The sequence below is a fragment of the Acomys minous genome (genome assembly GCF_964271855.1).
Source record: "Acomys minous genome assembly, chromosome: 5".
Taxonomy (NCBI): Eukaryota; Metazoa; Chordata; class Mammalia; order Rodentia; family Muridae; genus Acomys; species Acomys minous.
Genome location: NC_140494.1, coordinates 36920290 through 36947999, shown reverse-complemented (window position 1 = coordinate 36947999; position 27710 = coordinate 36920290). Strand labels below are relative to the sequence as shown.

General features: G+C 48.3%; 1 protein-coding gene across 1 annotated transcript in view; it reads right to left on the bottom strand.

The window, feature by feature from the left end:
* The window catches only part of SRD5A1 (steroid 5 alpha-reductase 1), a 36038-nt gene extending 8499 nt beyond the window's left edge, over positions 1–27539 (bottom strand). The window contains exons 1-4 of the mRNA XM_084782838.1: positions 26777–27539; positions 14731–14897; positions 9395–9496; positions 2263–2413 (exon numbers count right to left, since the gene is read on the bottom strand). Of these exons, the coding sequence (XP_084638964.1) occupies positions 2263–2413; positions 9395–9496; positions 14731–14897; positions 26777–27051 (695 nt within the window). The 5' untranslated portion in view covers positions 27052–27539. The remainder of the gene's footprint in view (positions 1–2262; positions 2414–9394; positions 9497–14730; positions 14898–26776) is intronic.
* Positions 27540–27710: the final 171 nt, after the last annotated feature.

Genomic DNA, 27710 nt, shown 5'->3' with positions numbered 1-27710 from the left:
CAGTGACGCAGGGCAAGGTGCCGGTGGCGATTTGAAAGAAAATGACTCCCACAAGCTCACAGGGAGTGGCACTACTAGGAGGTGTGGCCTTGTCGGAGGAAGCGTCACAGTGGGGAATGGGTTTTGAGGTCTCCTGTGATCAAGCTACATAGTCTCCTCCTGCCACCTGCAGATCATCAAGATGTAGAACTCTCAGCTCCCTCTCCAGCACCATGTCTGCCTGCACGCTGCCATGCTTCCCGCCATGATGATAATGCACTAAGCCTCTGAATCTGTAAGCCAGCCCCAATGAAATGTTATCTTTTATATGAGTTGCTGCGGTCACAGCAATAAAACCCAATCTCAGACACTAAAAGATAAAAGTGATCGATGTTGGCCACCTGTCTAGTCCTAAACACCCAGCAGGAAAGAACAGCTCTGGGGTAGGATGGCTGGCACACTTTTCTAAGGGATTAAAGGGATCATACCTCTTGGATATTGGGCTCAGTTCAACACTGCAGCACTTACGTGAAGCCAAGAGACAGGTCCACGATTGTTTTAACCTAATAATCAAATGGTGATTAAATTTCTTCTCTCCAACAGGGCTTAGTGGCACATGCCTTTGGTCCCAGCACTCAGGGAGGAAGAGGACAGCCATGACTACACAGAGAAACCCTGTCTCAAAAAACAAGAGGGGGTGGGGAGGGAGAGATCCATGCTCTCTGGCTCTCACAATTAAAACCCAATCTCTCCCCCTGGGGGACCCCTGTTACTGTAATTCTAGCCACTCAATGGCTGCCAATATGCCTGGAAGCAGGTCCAGGGCTCACCACCCTCTGGGATGTGCTAACGTGGCCTCCAGCATTCTTCTTTCCTGTCCTTCTGCCTTTTGTTCCTACAGATAGTTCTGCAGAAAGAGCCCGAGATGCCCTGCCTTCCTGATTCTTACCGCAGTCACCCGGCCCAGCCCTAGGAGAGCATCTCGTAAGACTTCTTTCTCTTTAGACTCACATCCCCCATAGACTCTGCCCCTTCTCAGCATGAAACAGCTACAGCGGTCACCGCCCTATTCCCTGACAGAAACCAGTGTTGGTATCTGAGGTGGGGAAAGGAAGGGGAGCAAGAGGGGCCTAAGTAGACTAGGAAAGCAAAGGCATCCTTCCTGTGGTGGCTGCTGCTTGTTCCCAGTACACACTGTGAGGTCAGACAGCAGGAAGGCATAGAGGTGGGTACCTCACCGTCACGAGGAGGAAAAGGAAGCTCTATGAGATACGCAAGCCAGACTCCACGGAACAGACTCCACGCTTCTCCCATCGCAATGGGACAAAGCTGCTACCTTTACTCTCTCTGCAGCTGGGTTAACGGACACAGACAACAAGCAGCTCTCTCTTCTCACTGTGCTTCTGGCACATTACATTTGATAATGTCTGTCTGTCTGTCTGTCATTCTTTCCTTCCTTCCATTCTTTCTTTTCTTTTTTTTTTTTTTAAAGATCTATTTAATATATACCCAGTATTCTGCCCACATGTGTGCCTGCATGCCAGAAGAGGGCACTAGATCTCATTACAGATGGTTATGAGCCACCATGTGGCTTCTGGGAACTGAACTCTGGACTTTTAGAAGAACAGCCAGAGCTCTTAACCTCTGAGCCATCTCTCCAGCCCTTGCCCTGTTTTTTTTTATACCTTTCTCAGAAGGTTGTGGTGGTGTGAATAAGAATGACCCCACAGAGGCTCATATAGTTGAGTAGTCACCAGGAAGTAGGGCTATGAAAGGATTAGGAGATGTGGCCTTGTTACAAGCTTGGCTGGGCGCATACCAAGTCCAGTCGTGCCCACCCCCCACCCCAGATCAGGATGTAAGGATGTAGGTCTCCATTGCCCCAGCATCATGCCTGCCCGCTGTGCTCACCGCAATGAAGATGGTGGACTAAATCTCTGAAATGGTAAGCCAGTTCTCAGTTAAATGCCTTCTTTCACATGGGTTGCCTTGGTCACGGTGTCTCTTCTCAGCAATAGAATAGTGATGCAGGTACCTTCCCTGGCTCTCGGATGACTTCTGTCCTCCCTTCTTCATGTAAAGACACCCTGATACCGGTACACAGGGGATGCCCACGGGTGGGGGAAATCCCCAAAGCTGAGGGCCCTGCCCTTCGGCTCTCACCTTTTGTGCAGGTGGCATTAGCAATTCAAACTAATATCAGCATTCTGAAAGTCTAGCCTGGAAGTTGTTATGCTAAAGTCTGAGAACAAACTAAGAATGCAAAAATATTTTAAAACTTACTGATGATGCTGCTTCGCTCTGGTGAACAGCACGCAGAAGGTGAACAGGGCAAAGACTCCGCCCCGAAGGGACCAGGTGGCCAGCGCAAAACCACACCATTCCACCAACTCTCCAAAATAGTTGGCTGCAGATACATACTCAAATAAGCCTCCTAGATGAAGAGAGAAAAAAGGAGACAGGCCATTACAAACCTGGCAGGTGCTGGGAATTATCTGCAGAGCATAAATTCAATATTGGAAAAAAGCTCTTTGCAGAACGCTAACTGAAGGCTGATGAGGTGAAATGAGAAGCCAGGGACAAGGGACGTAAGATAGTGTAGGCCTTTATTTAGGGGCAGGGATCTGTAAAACTTTACCTTCGACACAAGGAATATTGGGAATATTGGAGGAGTGGTTGGTTTTCTGTACAACCTCCCTGGAGTCAGGTTCTGAGCGGTCTACTCTTTGGAGGGGCATGGCGGCTCCAGTGGTCAGCTGGCCAGGGAGGAAAGGAGTGGGAAGCAGAAAGAAGAAAGAAATGGGATGGCTTGGTGGAGAGACTGTCAGAAGAAAGGTGGGCAGTGGCCAAGGAGGCATCGGTCAGATAAGGATTGCATGATTTGATCATAGCAGGGAGTCGGGTTGAGAAGCAGGCTTTGCTGTGAAAGAAAGCCATTCTGAGTAGCTGTTGCCCTCTGCAAGCAGAGGTTGGAAACAGCTCTTTTCTGCAGCAGATTTTGGAAAGCAGCATACATTAGAAGAGGCTGTTCTTGAAAAAGGAGGTCAGGTCTTGGAGGCTGCCAAGAAGGTTTTTATGGAGGAGAACCTAAGAGGCAGAGAATGAACGAAAGAAAACTTCTGAAGTGAGGTGTTTTCAAATATGCAAGTTAAATGTACTCCCCTCTGAGCACCTCAGCCAGGCTGTGTGTCAGTAGAAAGATTGGAAGAGATGTGACAGAATGTGTCCAGGCACTTAGTGCTGGATGGGCAACCGCTGAGGGGACTCTGGAGAACCCTGGCGTGTTCCACTCTAGGCTACTGTGGGTAGAACTCATTTTAAAAACGTGTTCACCACCTCCCCCCCCAGGCCACAAAACCTCTGCAACCAAAGTGCAGGAGGGTCCTGGGGGAGCTGAAGGAATCCAGTTTTCAGAAAAGAAGGGACTGCTGTGACAGAGAACACAGGTCAGATGCTTCAGGCAGGAGCAGACTTGAGACCACCCCTCAGGATGAGCTATAGGAAGAGGCAATGCCTAGTGACCCCGGGGAGATGGGTAACCATCACCATGCCTGGAAAGTGGAAGAACACTAGAGCGACAGCTGCCCGGTATAGCACAGTGGAGGCCTGAAGGGCAAGCCTTCCAGGCCCCAAACACAGCGGGTTTATAAATCTCAGGGGTGGCGAGTACGTTCCATAGTGTCTGGCTTAGCCATGCCTGGCCTATGTGTCCAGAAGCAAGTATTGGGTACAAGGGCACACCACAGCAGGACCTGTTAACTCTTTGCCCAAGATATAGGGAGCCAAGGAAGTCCTGAGTGTGTGAAGTCTTGAGTGGATGTTTGTGTTGACATGGGCATGGTCAAGTCAAGGAACCTGGTCTCAGTCCTACAGGGATGAAAACGCCTTTCCTGAGTGGGGCTCAGAGGAATGGGAAAGCCTTTCTCTGGTCCATGTATGGTCATTAACAGGGTGTGCTGGAAGAATATGCTGCCCAGCTTTCTCCCCACAGATACAGCCTAAAGACCGCTCCCTGCAGAGAGGACGGACCTTCTATCAAGACCAGCTAAGCCTCCCTCCTTCAGCCAGTCGTACACCACACACCCCGCCTCTGAATCGGCTCTATACAGTAACCTCGGCTCTCAGCCCAACACAATATAATAAACACGATCAGCTTCCAGAGGCCTGCAGGGCCACCAGGTTTTCTGTGTGACTGCCATTTTTTTTTATTCCCTCACTGTCCCAGTCAGGTCCAAGTCCCTGGAGCTGTACAAGGACACAGCACTGAGGGAAAGGGAGATAGTTCAGACGGTCTGGGATCTAAGGCATGGTTAAAAATTATAGTTTCAAATTCTAGGGTTTTTAATGTGTGCTTATGTGTGTGCATGTATGCATGTGCACGCATGCACACACGTGCATGTGTGCACCTCAGGTTCTGGGCTTCTAAGAATTGCTGTCTACAAACATCTGTGGAGCGAGCCCAGGGGGTTGTAGAGGATGACTTGTTGCTTCAGACACTTTCTTGGGATGACACTGTCAGACTCACTCCCATAGAAAGAGAAGGAGACATGGTGACACATGACTGTTATCTCAGCACAGAATAGGTGAGGTCCTTCTTGAGAAACAAAGTATCTTAGTGGTATGAAAAGGGACTTAGTGTATACATAGGGCCTAGGAGAAAGGCTGAAACCTCAGGGTTGGGACTAGCATGCGAAGGAGGGCCAGCGTGTGGAAGTGTGGCCAAAGGTAGGTAAGGGTGCTTGCGGCCAACCTTGATGACCCAAGTTCAACTCACAGAACCCACAGGTTGACAGGGGAGAACTGATTCCTGTGAGCTCCTCTGACCTCTATACATGTGCTGTGGTTATGTGTGCGCCCTTGCATATACACATACACACGCCCACATGATGATGATGATGATGATGATGGTAACAATAATGAAAAATGAAAAAAAATTGCCTGAATCCTTTAAGTGGGTACCTCTCAAGCCTCCCTTCAAATGCCCCACCACCCCAACCTGGGGTGGAAGCTGCAACAGGACACTAAGTGACCTTTCTCTTTGGTATCCAGCATGGGCTGGTAAGCACACAGCTATTTAAGAATCCCATGCATAACTCTGCTAGGTGCTGTCCCTTTAATACAAGGCAGCGTAAGGATGCCACATAACAAGGCAGCACAGGACAAGTGTGTATAAGACATTACAAATGAATGCATTGCCTAATACCCTGCTCTAAGCTAACTTTATAATCTGTAAAGACAGATCAGATAGCACGTCACTTGCCTGTAAGCACAAGGGCTAGATTTTAATACCCACCACCCACATAAAAAGCCAAGCATGGGGATGTACTCTTGCAATCTCAGTTCTGAAGAGATGGAGGCACACGGAACCCTGGGGCCTGCTAACTAGCCAACCAAGCCTTTATCTTCTCTTTAAAATGTCTTAATTGAACAAAATAATGCAGTGGACTGTCACTGTCCCCAACAGCCCACAGTGCCTGTCCTTTATCCTGGTCAGGATTGCATGGCCGCTGCACCTGCATGTGCGGACAAGCTGGGATCCTATCTCCTTGTCAACTCCTGACTCTGCATCCACCAGCCAAACAGCCCCACTTGGCCTTGGCCGGTGGTGACACCAGTTTAACCATCAGCTCTGGTAAACAACTTTGCAGGGTGTGACTCAGTCACTGAGCACAGACACTGTGAGTGAGAAGCTGTGACCTTGCTTAGTGTCACATTTGAAGAGCCTCTTAAGATGCAGAACATGGGGGTAAGTCTCAGTTTAAGACTCAGAGCTGTCACACGTACCACCCTGTGCCTTGGATCTTCAAAACTGCTGACAGGATATTTTTGATGGATTCTAGGGCAAAAACCTGTGTTTCCCCCTTGGGAACACCGTCCAGGATCTGAGTAGCCACTAAGCAGATTCTCCAAGGGCAGCCGATGGCTTTCTGTCAGTTTCCCTCCATGTGTGCTGAGCTCCTCTGAAAGGCAGGCTTGAGGCTGCAGCTTCCCCAGCAAGGCTTTCTTGAATTGGTTTTCAGGGTGTGTTCTGTGTCCTGCAATAGGCACACCCAGGGCCCCACCCTGCTCTGCTTGCTGCAGCTACCATGGAAGCCAGTCTCCACGGCTTCACGTCCTTCTGTGAGCCCAGTTGGTTGTTCTGCTGGCGTTTTTGTTGTTCTTGGTGTGCCTCTTAACTCAAAAGATTATAAGTGAATGTTAGAAGAGAATTCCGCCCTAGCCCCACAGTTCCCGCCTTGCTTTTTCTGCATGCTGGTAGCATGTGTTGTCTGGGAGACACTAGCCTTTGCACCTCTGCTCAGCTTGTTCTAAGGGCCCTGGAGGCCCCTGGGAGATGTGCTACTGCAGATAAGGAGGTGGTTTTTTCTCACTGCAGGATTAAGGCCATTTTGCCTGTAGCAGGCAGGGAACCAGGCTTGGAGCGAGCAGAGCTCTGCTGCCATCCAGCCAATGGGTGCTGGTGCTGCAGCCGGCTTCATTTCTGTCCCCAAAGCCATCGGGATGTCAGCAGCAACTTGCTCTGCTCAGTGAGAGGCATTCCTGTTGAGGCAGGTTTCGAGGTTGTTTCCCCTGCGGTGTGTCCACAAAGCTGTCCTGACTTTCACCTTTCCTGTTCTTCAGGTTTCGTGATGTTGGCTTAGGATGTAAATATGCAACTGGCATCAAGAAATGCAAGAAGCTGGGTGTGGTGGCGCATGCCTTTGACACCAACCCTCGGGAAGCAGTGGCAGGGGGATCTCTGGGAGCTTGGGGCCAGCCTCACGTACATGGCAAGCTCTAAGCCAGCCATGAATACGCACTGAGAAGTTTGAATGAAAAGGAAAAAAATCTTTTTGAATAGAAAAGGGTACAAGTTTTTGTGGCATTTCTACTGCCATGTGCTGAGCTGGACAGGCTGCTGCACTCATCGGGCCTCTGAGCTTTTGTGTGGCCACTCTGGCTAGGCAGGACCCTCCCCTGGGGTCCTGCCATCTCTGCATTATATGAGTGTCAGTGACTGTGACATGTCCTCTGTAGACTCACCTTTGGGCCTCAGTTCCGGGCACCATTTTGGGAGCAGTTGAGGTGGATGGGCCTTCCGAGTTTTTCTAGGCCAGGCCTGATTTCAGCTCCATCTGTCTCCTTCTTGACGCCCAGTGTGCGCAGTTCCAGCCATGAAATTCTGCCATACCTCCCAAGCCCCTCCTATCTGCATCCAAAAACAAGTCCTTCCTCCTTAACAGGCTTCGGGGATGAAAGAGATGCTAGAACTTTTAGATGCGATGTTTCTTGAACCTGTCACTGCCATGGTGTGTGCACTTCATACATCCTTCTATTCTGTTCCCTGGATCTGATGCCTCGTCCCCCATATCTGGAATCAGGTGTTTATCATGCAGATGTGGATGTGAGGCCAGAGGCAGGTGCATGTACTCTCCAGGAGATGGATCCTTTGCAGAGTTACAGTTGGCTGCTGTCATGAATGCAGAACCTCAGCAGCACCTCTTCCATCCTTCAGAGCTCAGCCTGCATCACATCTGTGTGGTGTTATTTCCCTCAGAGCTCATCCTGCATCACATCTGTGTGGTGTTATTTCCCTCAGAGCTCACCCTGCATCACATCTGTATAGTGTTACTTCCCTCAGAGCTCAGCCTGCATCACATCTGTGTGGTGTTATTTCCCTCAGAGCTCATCCTGCATCACATCTGTATAGTGTTGTTTCCCTCAGAGATCACCCTGCATCACATCTGTATAGTGTTATTTCCCTCAGAGCTCAGCCTGCATCACATCTGTGTGGTGTTATTTCCCTCAGAGCTCATCCTGCATCACATCTGTATAGTGTTGTTTCCCTCAGAGCTCACCCTGCATCACATCTGTATAGTGTTGTTTCCCTCAGAGATCACCCTGTATCACATCTGTATAGTGTTACTTCCCTCAGAGCTCACCCTGCATCACATCTGTATAGTGTTATTTCCCTCAGAGCTCACCCTGCATCACATCTGTATAGTGTTATTTCCCTCAGAGCTCACCCTGCATCACATCTGTATGGTGTTACTTCCCTCAGAGCTCAGCCTGCATCACATCTGTATAGTGTTATTTCCCTCAGAGCTCACCCTGCATCACATCTGTGTGGTGTTGTTTCCCTCAGAGCTCACCCTGCATCACATCTGTGTGGTGTTGTTTCCCTCAGAGCTCACCCTGCATCACATCTATGTAGTACTGTTTCCCTCGGCGCTCTTCTTCCTTCACTAACCTGTCAAACTCTCTGTGGGCAAGTCAGGCAGGGAACTCCAGCAATGCAGGTTGTGTGACTCATTACCTGGGCTGTGGGAGCCTCAGCTGCCTCTGAGTCATTCATGCTCCCATATGCAACACTAACCAAACCACTAGGTCACTCCAGTAAACTGAGGTGGAACCTTTTCTCTGGTCTGCCATTGGTACCCTGCCTTGGGGGAACAGGTGCTTGCTCCTATCTCCTCGGAAGTCACACAACAGCCTATCAGAGGTCTGTAACTTCTGGGGGATGGCTCTACCGCTTTCTGACTCTCTCGGGAGTTGGGAGTAATTTGAAATTTGGTGTGGTTTAATTAATTAATTTGGACATCTTATTTTTGTTGTTAATCAACTTCAAGTGCTTTTTCCACCCACAATGGGTTCACCCACAATGCTGTCTTGCCTTTAAAAACTACTGTCTACTTTCCCAGTGCTTAGCTGTTGACCCCTTTACGCATCAGTATCATCTCCATGTTAAAATCTGCCCCTATGCAGTCCTCTAGGTTAGTGGAGGAGTTTCTATTCTCAGGTCCCTCATGGGGTGCACGACTTTTGAACATCCTTTCCTCTGGGCATGGTGCACCAGTGAGGGCTAAGCGGTTGTGGTTGAAAACAGATGCCTCTGGAGCTTTGCAGTCAGGTCAGCGGATGCACTGCACGAAAGACCACAGGGAACATAACCCATGCACAGCTTTAGGTTTCTCAGATGGACCAAGGGCCATGAAACTGGGCTATAAGTGAGCCAGAGGGGCACCAGTCACACACACAGTCACACAGTCTTCTTTGAGCTCCAGCACACACTCAGATTTTGTCTCCTGATGGCCGCTTTTCCTGGCAACAAACTAATGTATTTTTAAAAGGTTTTCTTAAAACAAACAAACAAACAAACAAACAAACAAACACTCCTATCCAATATTTTATATAGTTTCCAAGAGGGAGATTCTATGAAAAAAGCCATTCCATCGCAGTGCTGGACAGAGCATCCTGCAGCCTGTAAGTCATCCTCATCCCTTCTCCAAACACACACCCCCTCCACTGCTTTATCGTCTTCCCAGAAGCCAGACCTGGTCCTAAGTGAACTGTCCTAACTGTGGCCCATACTGAAAGCCTTCAGAGCGGAGAAACCGTAACAGGTTGGCAGCGTGCAGAGCGACTTTGCACCTACCCGTGGGTATTTTGTATCCAGTTTCCCCTGGTTTTCTCAGATTCCTCAGGATGTGGTCCGAATGGATGTTTATCACCATGCCCGCTAACCACAGGGCAGAACCTAAAGAATAAACGAGATTATTATAGTTAATAACTGGCAGACTTCAGAAAGCCACGCTCAACTGAACAGCACACCGCAATCCTTTGTACCAGTGTTAGCATGTGTATGAGCCGTAGCTGGCAGACAGCTACAGCAATAGGCTGCTTCCTTGAGCATGTTTGTAGATAGCTATTCTACCCAAAACACTCTGACCCAATTCATGGTCTCCATCTGTGTTTTTACCACGACAGGAACAGAGAACGGTACTTATGACCCAGGCAGAGGGGAACTATCCTGCAAGAATGTTTGCCTCCCCTTTTCCTCAGGAAAATTGCACAGGGAGTTGCTTATAGTCTCCTCCCCATAGAAGGAGAGGTAAATGTCTAACTGGCTCCACACTCTACCACTGGGGAGAAGGCACTGACCCTGGGACCCCATCTCTGGTCCTCTTCTCTCCTTCCCTTCCAGTTCTGTAGTGCACATCTCCGGCTTTCACCTTATTAACCTGCTCCCTGCTCCCCGGTCAGTTCCCCTCTGCCACTTGGCTCCTCCTCCCCTTCCATCCCCAAGGGTCTAGAAATGACACGGCTCTCGCTGGCACCTCCAGCACGTAAGAGGTGCCCCCACCCCAAGTGTTTCCTCAGGAGTGTTCTATTTCTTAAGAAGCAGAGTGTGAGGCTTTGGCTCAGAGGTCAGGAAAGAGGCTCTCACAGGAGGGCATCACAAGAAGCATCGGCATCACACCGGTTCTTTTCTTTTCAGCAAGAAAAGGCGACATGCCAAGACTTTGCTTTGTAACAAGAAAGGACTCTGATACAAAAAGGCAACTCTGATTTTTCTGAGATACTAAAAATGTGAAGGCCAAATGGTGTTACCACTGTTATCAGCACTACATGTACTCGGGGAACTGTGGAATTGGCCAGGCCGAGGGACAGCCTCTTGTAGTAAACAGATCCCTTGGAGCAAGCCTCTGGGCCTCCTTATCCTGACTGCCACTGCAAATGTCATTTCTTCCCAACATATCAAACGCCGTGATAAGGCTTACTGTACCCTCATGACTAGGGTGGACTCGCTAGTTCTTTGTATTTCTGGAGTGTGAATATTACAGCTATATAATTTGACTTTTAAATAAAGTTACAAAGAAAAGCAAATTGTCCAGACCCCATGTTTACCCCATTTCCCTTCTGAGAGACTATGCTGAGACTGGAAGCAAACTAGCACTTGTGTGCCTCCAAGATATACAGTGGGTTTGATTTGTGGGATTTTAAAAGCATATAAAGCCTTTAAAATTGTGTCTGTGATGGTTCAAGACTGACTGTCAACTTGACAGGGTCCAGAGACGTCAAAAAGACAAACATCTGGACATGTCTGCATGAGTTAACTGGAGCAAGAAGATCCGCTGTGAATGTGAGCAGCACCATTCCACGGCCTGGCCCAGGAGTAAATTAAAGGGGAGCCAGTGTGCTGAAGCTGCTCACCTCTCTCTGCGTCCTGATGGCTGACACAATGTTAATTTAACTCCTGCCTTCACCACCAAGCCTTCCCGGACACAATGGGCTGTCCTCTCAAATTGTGATTTTTGCTACAAAAGCAGAAAACCAACAGAAACTGGACACAATGGGCTGTCCTCTCAAATTGTGATTTTTGCTACAAAAGCAGAAAACCAACAGAAACTGGAAGTAGGGTTACAGCTACCGCTGTGGTCAGCCTGACCACTTGTCCCTCTAAGGTAGAAGTGGTCCACAGTAGGAGTGGGGAGTTGGAGCTTTGCGTTAGAAAACCCACAGAAGGATGCAAGCAGAGCTCAGTGGCCCATCCTGCTGGGAGTTCAGAAGTCAGAACTCAGAGAGAAACACCAGCAGTGGAGACCTGCTTCACATGGTCTTGGAGGGGAACACAGGTCCTCGCAGGAACTGGGCTAGGAGCCATTTGTGTCACATTCTGGCAAAGACTGGCAGCGTTCTGTCCATGTCCTGAGAACCAAAGTGAGGCTGTATTAAATAATGTTTGGAGGAAAAAGTGTAAGACAGGAAAGCATCTAGCTGTAGCATGGCCACTGTTCGCTGCTTAAAAGGGCGAGTGCCCAGCGTAAAATGGAGATGTAAAGCCTGCTGCTGGCTGGGAAAGGGAGCTTACGCAGACCTCTGGATGCGTCTGTGAGAGGGCTCCTGGGTAGATCCTAGGAGCCTAGCTCTGGTCCTCACCTCTCCTTCACCTCTAACTGAGGTGAGGAGATCCACCCTGGGCATGGGTGGCACCTTCCACGGACTAAGGTCCTGAGCGGAATAAAGAAGGGAAAGCGAGCTGAGCTCCAACACTCATCTCTCTCTGCTTCCTGACTGGATGCAGTGTGACCAGCCACCTCACTCTCCTGCTACCACACCTTCCCTGGCATGACGCATCGTGCCCTCAAACTGTGAGCCCCTATAATTCCTTCTTCATGTAGCTTTCAAAGCCTTGTATTTTGTCACAGCAAGGAGGCTAACAACTGATATGTTACCCGAGTTAAAAGGGATCCTGTTTTGCCAAACCCTAACTACAATACATAAGTAAACAGAGCCGGAGGAGAGGATGCACATGTACATGTAGAAATAATAGTGTGAGGGGTGGGGAGCATGCATGTATACATGTAGGATAGAGGGGGCATGCATGTATACATGTAGGATAGAGGGGGCATGCATGTATACATGTAGGATAGAGGGGGCATGCATGTATACATGTAGGATAATTGAGTGGACACATGCATGTATACATATAAGATAATAAAGTAGGCATATGCATGTATACATGTAGGATGACAGAGTGGACGCATGCATGTATCCATGCACAAACAATAGAGTGAAGGGGGGATGACATTCATGTATCCATGTAGGAACTACCACACAGGTTCTGCCAGAACCATAGCCTTACCCAGCACCTTCTAGAAGTTGTGTCTGTAAGAGGTATGCCTCAGAATAGTGAAGGCTGACTAGATTCCACCTTTGCTATCTTTGTAATCACTGCCACCCCCACCGCCTTCCCTTTGCCTCAGCCTCCTTGCGTATACCGGGAGTCTGCAAACAGGCTGTGCATTTCCGTGCTGCAGCTCTCCCCCCCCATCGCGCACACCACTGCTGTCTGAGACCCCTCCTCCGACTGTTACGTGAGGTGGCAAAGCTTTCAGACTAAGCACATTAGGGCTAGGACAAGTTTTCTGTTAGAACTTTGCTCCTGGCAGTAACTAGCTTAAGGACAACTACCTATCCATGCAGCTTCCTGCCTCCCACAAAGCACTGCACAGTATGAAAGCCACCTACAAATGGGGACTCTGCCTTGCTTCCCGCTGGCATGCCACTTCCACATCCTTCCATCCAATGGTGGAGAAGCCGAGAGGTCCGTAAACAGTTAACAGGCAGCTCAGGTAAAGCTGCCTCCCCGTGAAGTGATCTGTCCGATGACAATGACAAGGTTTAGATGTTGGCCACCCACAGGCGGAAAGGATGTTATCAGAGTGATCCCAAGAATTCACACAGAAATGATTCTTTTGGTTCACCTGAGACGCAGGCCTATCTGGAGTCAGGCAGCCTCCGCTCCAACCCATCCTGGCGAGCGTAGCGCCCTCCTCTGTCTCGTAAGCTTCTCTTTGTAGCAGACACCATTACAGAAATCTACACCTCTCACAACGCAGAGGGCAGCTGGCTGCGAGTGCCCAACTCGGACATAAACATCCGTAACACAAGCTCTACAGTTAAGGTTCGGGAAACATGAAGGAAGAGGGGGCGTAAGGCATGTAAGAGCCAGAGGACCAGGACATCTGCCGTGACAGCGTGTCCTCTGGACATGATGGGGAAGATGCACCCATGAAATCTCCAGAGAATGGGTGCCTAAACAAGACTCCAGTTGGCATGCCAGTGTGGTTGGGGAATTTTCAAAAGATGAAGGCTACGGTCAACCAAGGGCTGAGAAGGAGGGAGAATGTACTTCTCTAGGGATGAGCTCCATGGTGGGTCATCCAATCCCAAATGGCCAGACCTAAACACATACACAAACGAGCAACACCAAAAGGACTCAGTAGATTTTGTGTGTGTGTGTGTGTGTGTGTGTGTGTGTGTGTGTATGTGTGTGTGTGTGTGTGTGTGTGTGGCAATAATTAAAGAAAAGGGAATATGAGAGGAAGCTGGGGAGGCATGAGAGAGTTGGAGGAGGAGGGAGAGGGAGGGATGGAAAGGTTATAAACACAATATTCATGTATGAAATTCTGAAAACATAAATTAGCTGGGTGGTGGTGGCACACTCCTTTAATCCCAGCACTTGGGAGGCAGAGGCAGGAGGATCCTTGTGACTTCGAGGCCAGCCTGGTCTACAAAAGTGAGTCCAGGACAGTCAAGGCTATACAGAGAAACCCTGTTTTGAAAAAACCAAAATAAATAAGTAAATAAATAATAAAAAAAAAGTGTTTGAGAAACATCATTTACTAAAAATAAAGAAGACAGACAGACACATACAAGAGAGAGAGAGAGAGAGAGAGAGAGAGAGAGAGAGAGAGAGACAAGAGACAGAGAGAGAGAGAGAGAGAGACACACACACACATACACACACACACACACACACACAGAGAGAGAGAAAGAGAGAGAGAGAGAGAGACACATACACACACACACACACACACACAGAGAGAGAGAGAGAGAGACAAGAGACAGACAGAGAGAGAGAGAGAGAGACACACACACACATACACACACACACACACACACACAGAGAGAGAGAGAGAGAGAGAGAGAGAGAGACACATACACACACACACACACACACACAGAGAGAGAGAGAGAGAGACAAGAGACAGACAGAGAGAGAGAGAGAGAGAGAGAGAGAGAGACACATACACACACACACACACAGAGAGAGAGAGAGAGAGAGAGAGAGAGAGAGAGAGAGAGAGAGAGAGAGGCAATCCCTCCTCTTATTCTTGACTGCCAGCTTCTGACCCCACAAACAGGTGATGCGGAAGCAGCCAATGCATCACCAAGTGTCCTCTCCCAGCTGCAGCTTGCTGCTCCCTCCAAGTTCTCCCCATTTCAGCACATGCTTCAGGAGCAGCAGGAGCAAGGCACCTCTTAGGTCTCCCTCCTGCGCTGAGCAAGGGAAGCAGCCTCACCCTCCTTGCTTTAGCTCCCCTGCAGGGGTCGCAGGACAGACTTGTGATTCCCTCTGTAGTGCGGGCTTTCTGACAGAAGCTTCTGGGGCATGAATGGAAGGCATGACTTGTGTGCACTCACCCGTCAGGAAACAGGGATGGGCCACCCAGTCTTCAGCATACACGGCAAACTGGCTCAGGTATCTGCTCTGCAGGTAGCCGTTGAAGGTGCAGAACAGGAATGCCGAGACAAAGGTAAACAGCATGGTGGGTTTCCCTCCCTGGATTAGGAACGGGAATACCAGCGTCCTTAGGAAACACAAGCCAGAAACAAGCTTCAGAACTCGAGGGTCTGCTTCTGCATCACTCCTTACACGATTTGGGGTTTTCAGTTTGTTTTCTTGTATAGATGTCACCCTTGGTTCACATTCGTATTGATTTTCTCTATGCTAAAATCAGGGGGTTTTAGATAAAGGACTAGCTGTACATCATGGTTCATCAATTGCAGTATTCAGGATTCTAATCATACAGACTATGAAGTAGATACGTTGACTCAAAGAAAACTAGGCAAGTCCTCCTACCCTAAAACTATCCAATGCAAGCTGACGCTGTGGCCTCTGTGTGTACCAGCACTGGTGTGCACACTCTACACATACACACACACACACACACACACACACAGACACACACACACACACACACAGACACACACACATACAACCACACACAGAGTTATTTTTGGTTTCTGTTTTGGCTTTCCAAGACAGGGAGGGTTTCTCTGTGCAGCTCTAGCTGTCCAGGAACTTGCTCTGTAGACCAGGCTGGCCTCGAACTCAGAGATCCTGCCTACCTCTGTTTCCCAAGTGCTAGGATTAAAGGTGGTGTGCCACCACCAACCAGCCAGACACGTAGTTTAAAGTAATAAAAGTAAGCTAAAAAAATAAAAGTTAAAAAAAAAAACCATGCCTGTTAAAATCCAGTTTTCTGGTGGCAGACTGATATCTTGTCTTATGAACATAATTTGAGTTTAATCCCCAGGATTGAAAGTTCAAAAAGAGCAAAGAATATCAACAAGATTAAGACACACAGAACAGATGCAAAAATAAACAGTCTGACCAAAGTTTCTAGGCTAATGCGACAGAGTTCCAAGGGATGAATGACACGTTGGATAAGGCTCTGTGGGTAGCCACTTCTCTGGGATATTGGAATCACAGATGGCAAACTTTGATCGGTTTTCTCCAACTCGTCCTAAATTCAGTGCTACATTCTGAACTGGTCACAAATACTGCCTGGGTGTTTCTGAGCATGAAGTCCTGCTCTCTGTGTGTGTTCCTCCTCCTTGCTGCATCTGACAGTCCTTGTCCACCAGATGGGGAAGGGCATCGCCCATCGACAGATCTGGTACGCCATGGACCACACCATCACCTTCGCTTAGAGCATGAGGAACGGGCTGCACTGCTGCCATGCTCTGGCACGGCAATTTGGTGGCTACCCACGTTCTAAAGGAGGTGGGCTCTGCGGCGCTTCTGGAAGCAGCTTCTCTGCAGATTTCCTCGTGATTCGCCTGAAACTTCAGAGGCAGTGTTCTGCATCAACGTGCGAAACATACCACAGTTTAACGTCAAGGTTTTGGAACCTAAAGTCTTGTCAAATGCTTTATAGATTTCTTCCCCCAGGGTGTCCAAACATGAAATCTCTATTATCATGTAAATTTGCAATAGACATAATTTCTACACTCAGGCTGTGGCTTGGCCAGTGTTTTGTGAGTTGGAACCTTCATGTTTTAAAAATCTCTTTGGGTACTTGGAAGTTGCCATCTAATATTTGATGGGAAGAAATTCATCTGCAAGGTTCTAATAGTATGCAACGTGCATATCAAGGAATGGACCCAAAAGAATTACGACCTTCTCAACTGTACTACTGAAATTGCACACCACAGACTGGTGCCAGTAATTGCACCTTTTGTTTGTCTCAAGAGCCAGACTATTAACAAAGGCCCCAGTGTCAAGCATGGGAAGCCTCCCTTTGAGTCCAAGAGACTCCCAAAAGAATACAGGCTACTGCCATTGCGTGGCTACCTCCCGGGCACCACTGTGCCTCTACCCTCCCTCCTCCTGTCCTCAGCATCACAGAAGGTTCATATTCCCAGGGCCAGGGTCTGGCTTTCCTGTGGTGCAGTAGTCACACAGGAGCCAGGCCAGACTCTGTTAGCACCACTTCTGGGCTTTGGCCATTCAACCCTATTCTCCACTGCTCTGTCGTTAGCCTTGTATCACCAGCAACACCCTGTACCAGCAAGGGCGCGGGAGTTTGCCAGACTGGCTGCACTGGCTTCTTAGCAGCACTACATGTTGTTTCCAACCTGGTTTTCTTCCAGGACTTGCCAATGGAGCTCGAATGGCCGTTTAATAAGTAAGATGCTTGAGGAGAATGGAAACTGCTTATCTTTTCTACTGGGAAAATTAAATATTGTTGACCCATATGGGCTGTGTGTCTGGTGACATGCATCTCTCCCTCCACCCTCCCATCACACACACAAGTATTTTGCAGCAGTTTTAAAAACTATACCTGGCAAAATAAGTTCTTTTGGGACAGTTCTCTATCAGTCAGTCACAAAGAAACAGGGTTGTGGCTTTTGCAGGGAAGTGGACAGAACCCGAGATCCCTGTGTTAAGCAAAATAAGCAAGCTTCAGTGAGACAAATACTGCATATTCCTTCTCGTGGGCAGGTCCTAAGTTTTAGTATGTGTGTGTATGTGTGTGTGTGTGTGTGTGTGTGTGTGTGTCTGTCTGTCTGTCTGTCCGTCCGTCCAAACATATGTTCACACTGGTACAGGTCACAAAACTGGAATTGGGACCTCCTTGAGGAGGGGGGAAAGATTTTAACAGGGACATAGGGGCTGGAGATATGGCTCAGAGGTTAACAGCACTGGCTGTTCTTCTGAAGGTCCTGAGTTCAATTCCCAGCAACCACATGGTGTCTCACAAGGGGGGCAGAGAGGATGAAAAGACATCAGAAGAGATGAGACTTGAAAGCAGAAGGACAGAAATTGGGGAGAGGGAAGGGGCCAACAGGTGAGCGTGGAGGCACAGGCTAGGGAAGTGGAGAGGAGCGACCAACACAGAGCACTCACACAACCAGTTGCTTATTATTTTAAATGCTATTTTTAAAAAACCAATTAAAAATAAACAAATGAATGATCCACTGATATCAGGACACTAGTGCCACCAGTCCCCCAACCAGCAGCCCAAAGTCAGCACTAGGTGGTGTGCTCAAGGCTGGCCTTTCTCTAGAAGGCTCTGCCCGGCCTCTGCGACTGTAGAAGAGACTTGCATTTGCAGGGGTGCCTCCACTCTCTTACTTGCCTACAATTAATCATGGATTTTCAAACCCAAAGGCTTTGACCCAGAATGCTAAATAGAAGTTTAGGAAACCCTGTCTTTGTTTCTAACCTCATCTTTGCAGAAGTTCTTCGCTGGCGTAGAGCCTGCCAGGAATGTACACAGACAGGCCCATATGTACGCCGAGATGAAACAGTGACTCTCATAATCCATCATACCCTCAGATGTGCCACTGCTCTGTGAGCTGTTTGGATAGCAGACTATTTATCATGAATGCCAATCCTACATGCTGAGGCTCCAGGGAGAAACAGCTCATGATATTGCTGGGAAATCTAGTACCACATAGGAATTTACTCCCCAATAAATGATGGTGTTGGGCTAGCCTTGTGACAACAGGCCGACTCTTAGGGAATGCTCTTAGTTTGTCAGACTCTATTAAAACAAAACAAAACAGATAAAGTCAACTGGGGAGGTACACATTTTTAATCCAGGCACTCTGGAGGCAGAGGCAGAAGGATTTCTGTGAGTTCCAGGCCAGACATTGATCCTGTTGTACGTATCAAGCTCCAAGCCAGCCAGGGCCATGCAGTAAGACCCTGTCTCTAAAAATGCTCTTACTGCCAAATCAAATAACAGTGAAAGCACAGATAAATCAGTTTGGAAGGTAATGAGGGGAAGCGACCTGCTGCGCGGATACCTGTTAGTCTGTTCTTGCTAAAGGCTCCGCTGGCAGCAAGGCTTGCAAAACCAGCTACCTTACAAAACACCAAAATCTTTTTTTTATTATTATTAATTTATTCTTGTTACATCTCAATGGTTATCCCATCCCTTGTATCCTCCCATTCCTCCCTCCCTCCCATTTTCCCCTTACTCCCTACCCCTATGACTGTGCCTGAGGGGGACCTCCTCCCCCTTTATATACTCATAGAGCATCAAGTCTCTTCTTGGTAGCCTGCTATCCTTCCTCTGAGTGCCACCAGGTCTCCCCTTCCAGGGGATGTGGTCAAATATGAGGCACCAGAGTACATGTGAAAGTCATAACCCACTCTCCACTCAACTGTGGAGAATGTCCTGTCCATTGGCTAGATCTGGGTAGGGGCTTAAAGTTTATGGCCTGTATTGTCCTTGGCTGAAGACACAACTAGGCTGTGGTGGTTTCAATGACAAGATGTCTCCTATAGTACAGTATTTCGATGTTTAGTTCCCTGTTTGGGGAGGCTTAGGAGACGTGGCCTTGCTGGAGGAAGTGTCTCACTGGGGACTGTTTTGAGAGTGTAGAGACTGCCACTTTGAGTTCATTCTGTTTTCTGCTTTTGATTTGAGATGCAACCTCTCAGCTGTTTTGCCACCATGCCAAGGTGATAGACTCTTAGCCCTCCAGAGCCATAGCCCCAAACAACACTTCCTTCCTTCTCTAAGTTTCCTTGATCACGGTGTTTTATCAAAGCGACAGAAAAGTAACTCAACTCATACATGGTGCTTTGCCCTGGGCGGATACCGCCTTTATTACAGATCCTTTGATCTGTATTTTCTGTAATTTTCTCCTCAGTTATCTTTGCAAAGCCCATCTTACCTCAACTCTCTTGAGTGTGGAAAACCCGCAACGTGCTGGTGTTTCTCTAGCTGTCCTCTGCTCCTCCCAAAGCTCTGTGTCTAACCCTTGCTTGTTATTTATGTCCAAAAGTGGTAATAACCATATTAGTTTGTTTGGCTTCACTTCCCACTGCTTAGGATGGTGAAATAGGTGTGTCTTCGTATTCAACCACCTTCCTGTCTAGGTCAAACCCCTGCACTCAAAGCAACAATAAAAGATGCCTTTGTCTGGTATAAGCTTTGTCTGCCACAAGGGACACGGAAACCCAGGACTCTGCAAACACCACTTTAAGACGGCGCCCACCTGCACTGACTAGTTATTGGAAACTGAGAAATTCTGATATTAAAGTGCAAGGGCTTGTGGAGTACTCTTCTTACAGGCCTACCTAAAATGTAAACAACTAAGTGTTAATCCCTAAACTCACAAAGCATTGAAAGAAGGCAACATGGGAACAGGAAGAAAGGAAGGAACGGACAGATAGAGAAGCTGGGCAGGATGGGCAGACTTTTACCCCAGCACTCATGAGTCTGAGACAGGAGGATCAAAAGTGGAAGGCCATCCTGGGCTACACAGTGAGATCCTGTGCCAAAGAAACCAACCAACCACAAAGCAAAAAACACTGTTATGGGACCTGCTTTAACCCAAATGATTTGTTTTGGTTGATTACTACTTATTAAGGAAAATGAAAAACCCAAAGCTGAAACTTGTCCCATTTTGTCAGAAGTATAATTTGGATTCCATCCTTTTAATGATAGATGTGTTGGCAGTGTTGTTCTGATTCCTGACTAAATAAGAGCTCTCTGATTTCTTGATTTGTGTGTGTTACATGGGCACACCTGTTGTAAATTGTGGCGCAAGGCAAAATCCTTTACTCAGCTCATCTAAGACTGACTTAGAAACTACAGCTCAACTAAAGCCCACACTGTGAACAACAGTAAAGACGGGGCTGGAGAGATACCTCGGAAGCTAAGAGCACCCAAGTTTAGTCCCCAGTTCACAATCATCTGTCACTTGTTTCAAAGTATCTGACACTTTCTTCTGGCCTTCTTGGTCACTGTACCTATGTCACAGATATACATGTAAGCAAACCACCCAAACACATAGCATTTTAAAAAAAGTATTTAGCCCATGTGCTTTAAGCAAATGTGGTGAGTGAACTATTTGAGAGAGATGACGTCAGGACTGTCAGCATTCTCTTCCTGGTCGGCTGGCCAGGGGAAGCGACAGGCATCTCTGCTAGGGGCTTAAAGTCACAGGCATGAGCATGTCTTAAGAACAAACATGCAGCGGAGAGTGCAAGGTGCGGCTACACTCGTTTTTTTTTTTTTTTTAAGGAAATATTTCAAAAGCATTAATTTATAAAGCTTAAAAACAAACAATTGTTAGAATTGCAGGCCAAGTTTGCAGTGATGGTGCACGCCTTTAATCCCAGCACTTGGGAGACAGAGGCAGTTGGATCTCTCAGCTCAAAGCCAGCCTTGTCTACAGAGAGAATTCCAGGACAGCCAGGGCTACATAGAGAAACCCTGTCTCAGAGAGAAAGGGCGGGTGGGGAGGAAGGGAGGGAGGGAGGGAGGGAGGGAGGGAGGGAGGGAGGGAGGAAAGAGAGAGAGGGGTGGGGTGGGGTGGGGGAGACCCAGACCAGACGGCTCAAGTTAAGAGTAACTGCTGCCCTCGCTGTGTCCACCGTAGTTGATCCTGGGCTCCTCACTTGTGACACAGAAAAGCAGGCGTGTCCCCCAAGGCCTCCTGTTATGTCTGGATTCCAGGGAAATGGTATGTCACTCTCACTTCTCCAAGGAACTTTATAGACTTGAGGCTGCCAGGCTCTGGGCCATCAGGGAGCTAAGATGCACGCACCTCCACCTGTACACCAGCAACTCCTCAGCGAGATGCGTACCCTCTTCCCCTTGCCCACATTCTCAGAATCCCAGTTCCCTTCCCCTGCCACCAGGGAACCAGGGACAACCTGGCTGGAGGCTGAAGTTAGGTGACTGTAAATGGGATTGTGCTGGTTTGAAAAGGCATGGCCCCAAAGACTCCCTATGTGTTTGAATGCTTGCCCATAGGGAGTGGCACTATCAGGAGGTGTGGCCTTGTTGGAGGAAGTGTGTCACTGATGGGGGGGGGCTTTGATGTCTCCTATGCTGCCACCTATGTAGAACTCTCAGCTCCTTTTCCAGCACCATGTCTGCCTTTACTCTGCCATGTTTCCCACAATGACGATAATGGACTAAACCTCTGAAACTGTAAGCCAGCCCGATCAAATATTTTCATTTATATGAGCTGCCCTGGTCATGTTGTCTCTTCACAGCAACGAAATCCTAACTAAGGGAGGGATATTTATAAATGAACTTTCCAGCTGGGCAGTGGTGGTACACACCTATAGTCCCAGCACTCAAGAGGAAGAGGCAGGCAGATCTCTGAGTTCAAGGCCAGCCAGAGTGAGTTTCAGACAGCCAGGGCTACACAGAGAAACCCTGTCTCAAAAAACTAAAATAGATTAAATAAATAAACTTTCTATGTAAGTTGGAAAAAAATTGTTGTTGTTGTTGTTGTTGTTGTTGTTGTTGTTGTTTTCAGGGCCTCTGGCTTTGAACTGAGAGTTCTGGGATTAGAGTGTGCCATCACACACATATAAGCTGAGAATTTAAAGTTATGTTAAATTATATAATATTTGAATAAACTCTGAGTGGATTGACTTATTTTCTATCCCATTTTCATTTTCTCTCTTCTTTCTCCTGTGGATCAAATCCAATTCTTTTTTTTTTTTCCTTCGAGACAGAGTCTCTCTGTGTAGCCTTGGTTGTCCTGGGCTAGCTTTGTAGACCAGGCTGGCCTCGAACTCACAGCGATCCGCCTGCCTTTCGCCTCCCAAGTGGTGGGATTAAAGGCGTGTGCCACCATGCCCAGCCACTCCAATTCTTTATGTAGGTAAGGCACCGAGCATTTGAATAATTTCTAAGTTAAGTGAAAATTCATGAAATACCAATATGGGCGACTTTTGTCTCACATACAGGGCACAAGAAAAATCTAAGAGTTTTTTTTTGGGGGGGGGGAGCTAGGTAAACTAGATGAAAGCTGGGCTGGTGGCACAGGCCTGTAATCCCAGCACTCGGGAGGCAGAGGCAGGCAGAACTCTTTGAGTTCGAGGCCATCCTGGTCTACAAAGCGAGTCCAGGACAGCCAGGGCTACACAGAGGGAAATTCTGTCTCAAAGAAAAAAAGAAATAAAAACCAGACGAATGTAGATTCTTTTATTGAGTAGACTAATTTTGTCTACACTGGAGGGCTAAAAAAATAATGTTATTTACAAGATATAATGGCAAAGAAGAAAATATAAGCAAAGTGGAAAGGAACCAGCAAACAGAGGAGATAATCCTGGAGGAGCACAGGCACCAGGGTGTGCTTGGGCTAAGGAAAGTTAAACAGAGCAATGGGGTATTTTTGCATGAGAAAGAATTCTGTGTGGTAGAATGATTGCCCCAGAATAAGAAGAAATAGAGTAAAAATAAAGATGAAGCTGGTTGCAAAGGGGCTGAGCAAATGGCAAATTTGTGGAGGTTGAATGCTACCCACTCTAGTTCCCAAGTAATTGACCTATTAGATTTATTCAACAAGTTTTAGACACTATAACTGGGCAGATATTCACCTATTCTAACCCGTCTTCACTAGCCTGGCTACATCCCAGTCGTGTGCCCTTTTCCTGCTGTCTAGTCTCCCGCCCTGCTTCTGCTCTATTTCTCAACCTCAGGTTGAACTACTCCTTCTCCTCCCCATTACTGGGGCGGAAGTCCCGCCTCCTGGTCCCTTCTGCCCAGTTATTGGCTAATTGGTTTCTTTATTAACCAATCAGAGATAATTGGGGAGCATCCTTTATACAACATAGATACAGGAGATTTTCTGTAGAAGTCCTAAGGGCAACCAGATCACAGGGCACAGAAATCATCATCTGAATCCACAGTGCGCAAGACCATTCCCCAACAATAACCTGTTCTGGACACACGTGTTGAGCATTGGTCTGGTGCTATGTCTTCTAATATTAATTATTTTGCTCCCTGAAGTCTGTTTGCTGTCTTTTTTTTTTTTTGGTTTTTCGAGACAGGGTTTCTCTGTGTAGCCTTAGCTGTCCTGGACTCACTTTGTAGATCAGGCTGGCCTCGAACTAAGTGATCCACCTGCCTCTGCCTCCCGAGTGCTGGGACTAAAGGCATGCGCCACCACGCCCGGCTTGTTTGTTGTCTTCTATGAGCAGATACTCATGTACCCAAAATGATGTCTGAAACTCTGGCCTCCCCAAATTATCCCTGATTGGATGAAAATTGCTGACATTGAGCTGAGCAGGGTGAGGGAGGCAGAATGAGGGGTGTAGTTGGCAGATGGTGGGGGGATAGAGAGAGGGACCATGAGAGAGAAGTGCAAGAGAGGAGGAGAGTGGACGGATTCCAGAAAAGATAATAATGCAAGTACTGGGGGTCTTGGATGGGAGGAAGATAGTTTGGCAGTGAGACAATGGATTAGTTATTATGCTCAGCTCTGTGCTTAGCTTTGAATGAGTCACAGTCTCAGTGTGTGGTTATTTGGGAGAAATTATTGATTAAGGAGTAAATAAGGATTTACTAAATATATGACTGAACATTGATTATTGGTATTCATCAACACACACATATGTACGTGTATTTTTACTGCAAGACTATGTCAGCACATGCTACATGTTGCAGCTGCATGAATCTCGGGGGTGGGGGGGACTGAGACCCCATTCCATGAATTGAGAGGTCAGCTTTGATGGTTACAACAGGTCTCAGCTCATTGTCATCCGACTTATTCAATTGCTTATCTTTAAGGCTTGCTTGGCTCCAGGTCCATGCCTGTATTTGCCACTGCTCCTCATGTTGAACTCTGCACCTAGTGCACAACAGCATCTATAAATGCAGGCATTGTAACAAGATTGTGTAAGACTCAGCACAGTAACAAGAGCCTCACAGCAGGCTCCCGAGAATTGCTGTGCCTGAGATGAGGGTTCTTGTGAACCCTGATCTCCTGTTACCTATCCCTTGTCCACAGTACCGGATCAGACTCAAGCCCAGCACTTCAGAGGAAGTAATCCTCCAAAGGGAAGAAGGTGACAGCTGTTCAAATGAGACTCACTTTTGCCAAGTACTAATGACAGATAAAGAAGTTAAGAAGTACACAAAGAGGGGCTTGCACACATGTGTTCCTGACAAGACTTATCTATCACACAGGACTCTGCCAGCACTACAACCTTGGGCAATGGTCACCACAACCTTATACCAAAAATAACTTCTGCAAGGATGTCTGTTTAACCTTAGACTGTTGATCCCACCCCCACCCCAGTTATAACTCTTTAAGCCACGTGTTAGTTTCAAAACACTGTATGTAATCCTTAGGCTGCTCCTGGTAATCGTTTTGGCTGTATAGTCTAATATGGCACCGTGAGCTCTCATTCCAGCAGTCCGTATGCCTCTTTCCCCTTTTCCCACTGCTAGGGACTAAGAGCCACACAGAGCCTTCACTGCACATCTTAAGCCAACGCTCTGCTCCTGAGTTACATTCTCAGTTCACAGGGAATCTCGGGGATTTGTTACTTAGATTAACAACTCTAGCCAGTTGCCTCCCAGAACCGGCTTTTAGCCGATGGCGTTACACAGACACATTTCGGTGATCTTATGGAGGTTCTTCCATCAACATGAGCTCAGTGGATGGTCAAACAGAGGCAATGGCCTCCCTTCATAAAAATAGACCCAACCTTTGATTACAGCTTTGTTTGGTAGAGTATATTTTCTCCGTAGTTTTATTTGTGTGTGATGTGCTGCATGTGTGGGGGTGTGTATAGGTGCATGCAGGTGTGTATGTATATGTGTGTGTGTGTGTGTGTGTGGAGTGTGGGTGCATACATGGGAGTGTGGGGTATGTAGGTGCACAGCAGGTGGTATAGGAGTGTGGGTGCATGCAGGGGTGTGTGTGGGGGAGGGTGTGTGTGTGTACATGCATGTATGTGGGGGTGTGGGTTCATGGCAGATGGTATAGGGATGTGAGTGCATGTAGGTGTGTGGGAGGTGGTGAGTGCACGCAGGTGTGTGGGGGAGGGTCAGTGAATGCATGCAGGTGTGCATGTGGGTGTATGTGTACGTGGGAGTATACATGCCATAGAGCACGTGTGGAGGTCAGAAGACAGCACCAGCTACGGGCCGCTGCCTTCTTCCTTGTTGCACACTGCTCTGTACACCATTCTAGCTGGCCCCAGCCTCAGGGAGTCTCCGCTGCCCTCCACGCCCCTACAGGGGTACTGGTGTGGCGGAAGCTTGGATGGGATGCGAACTCAGATCCTTGGGCGTGCATGGCTACTCACCGAGCCATCTCCTCAACTTCTGGAATACTCTATCAACAGTTTGAGGCACACAGAATTTAGTCACTGGGTTGGTGAGAGGGTCTGGAATGCAAATCAACCCCTGTACTGTACTGGACACCAGGGACTTGTGGCCCCCGGATCTGAGAAGCCATTCCTTCTCCTCACGGGAATGTAAGAAAGAGGCTACTAACACAACATTGAGTTCTCCCAGCCTCTCTAGGAAACGCTTATTTTATGGTGCATCTACAAAATCAAAGGAGATGAAGACTCTCCCATGTCCCAAACATCACAGAATTCAACTTCGTTAGACAAAGAGGGACCTTTTTTACTGTGCAGTTTTCAGAATCTAGATTAGAACATTTGAATATTGATTTATAAATGTTGGGACAGTCAGGGACAAGAACTAGAGACAGTCTGGTCCAGTTTATTAGAAAACCCGAAAACTTAAGGCATTTTCCACATAACTTATCACGAGAAAGACTCATAAGCGATCTTGTTTGTGCCTCGGAAGCTAGTCCCTTTCACACAAAGAAGGCAACACATTTCTGAAATTGCTCAAGTCCTCATTCGGGGTCCACAGTGGTTCCGAGAGAGTAGGTTGTTAGTAAGCTAAAGCTGGGTCACTCGGCTATGAGAGATTCCCCCAGGGGGAAACAGTAGAAAGGCAGTAACATCGCCCGGCTAGGGTGATGTCGCTGATACTCCTTAGCCCAGAGAAGAAATCCGGACCAAGGCACCACTCAGCCAGACCAGACACGGGCTTTCATCACTTCGTGCGGTCCTTTCTACATCCCTTTCTAGACAATCTCACGTAACTTGGAATTAAACCTCCGAGCCACGGGGTCCTCGGAAAACACTTGTGTGGGGAGGAGCGAACATTACCTTTGCAAGTAGTGGATCAGAAACATGGCCAGCAGTACCCGGTTGGGAAGGCTGCCCATTTGCGCGGCTGCAGGACGGACGAACTCGTACAGCGGCCAGACCATCGAGGGCAGCTCCTGTAGGAACCAGGAGGGTCTAGCGGGAAGCCGGGGGCCGTGCCACTGCGATGAGTAGCGGCCGTAGGAAGAGCCCAACAACGTGAGCCCCACGTAGACCACGAAAGCCATGAAACCCTCCAGGTAGACCAGCGCGTCCAGCAGGCGCAACTCGTCCATAGCTGAGGTTGAGCACCGAGCCCCATACCCGGGAGTCTAAGTGGGGCCACATATAAGCCCAGGAGGAGGGCACAGAGCAGCCCATTAGGGCCAGCGCTCCAGCAGTGCGTACTTGCCCAGGGGAGGGGCCAGCCACCTGCTCGGGCGGGGGCAGGACATCAAGCCAGGCACCAGCAGAAGAGACGCTGTCGCCCGGGATCCACAGGAGAGCCCGATTGCGCGAAGCCCCGCCCACACACCGGAGCCCCCGCCACCTTTGGAGAGGGCGCCTTAACAGAGAGCCCCGCCCTATACAGATCTTGGAGCGCACATTGGCCCAGAGCTCCTTTGCCTCGCGAGGAATGCAGCCGGAGCTCCGCCCCCTCAGTACTACAGCAGAGTCCCAGCGCCTCCATACACCCACAAAGCCCAGCCTACACAGCCAAAACCCCACCTTTTCACTCCAAACAGAATCCTGCTCCGCCCAGCCATGCCCCTCCTTCTAAAGTCCGGCCTCCCTGACAGCGACAGGAGTGGCAGCACTCCATGTCTCTCTGCGCACGCGCCAAGACCAGGTCGTCCATGCAGGTGCCTGAGTCTCCGTGTAAGACGGAGTGATTCACGGCACACTCGGTGGCTTTTGTGGATCATGTGAGGAACCACGTTCGCTGTTAGGAGTG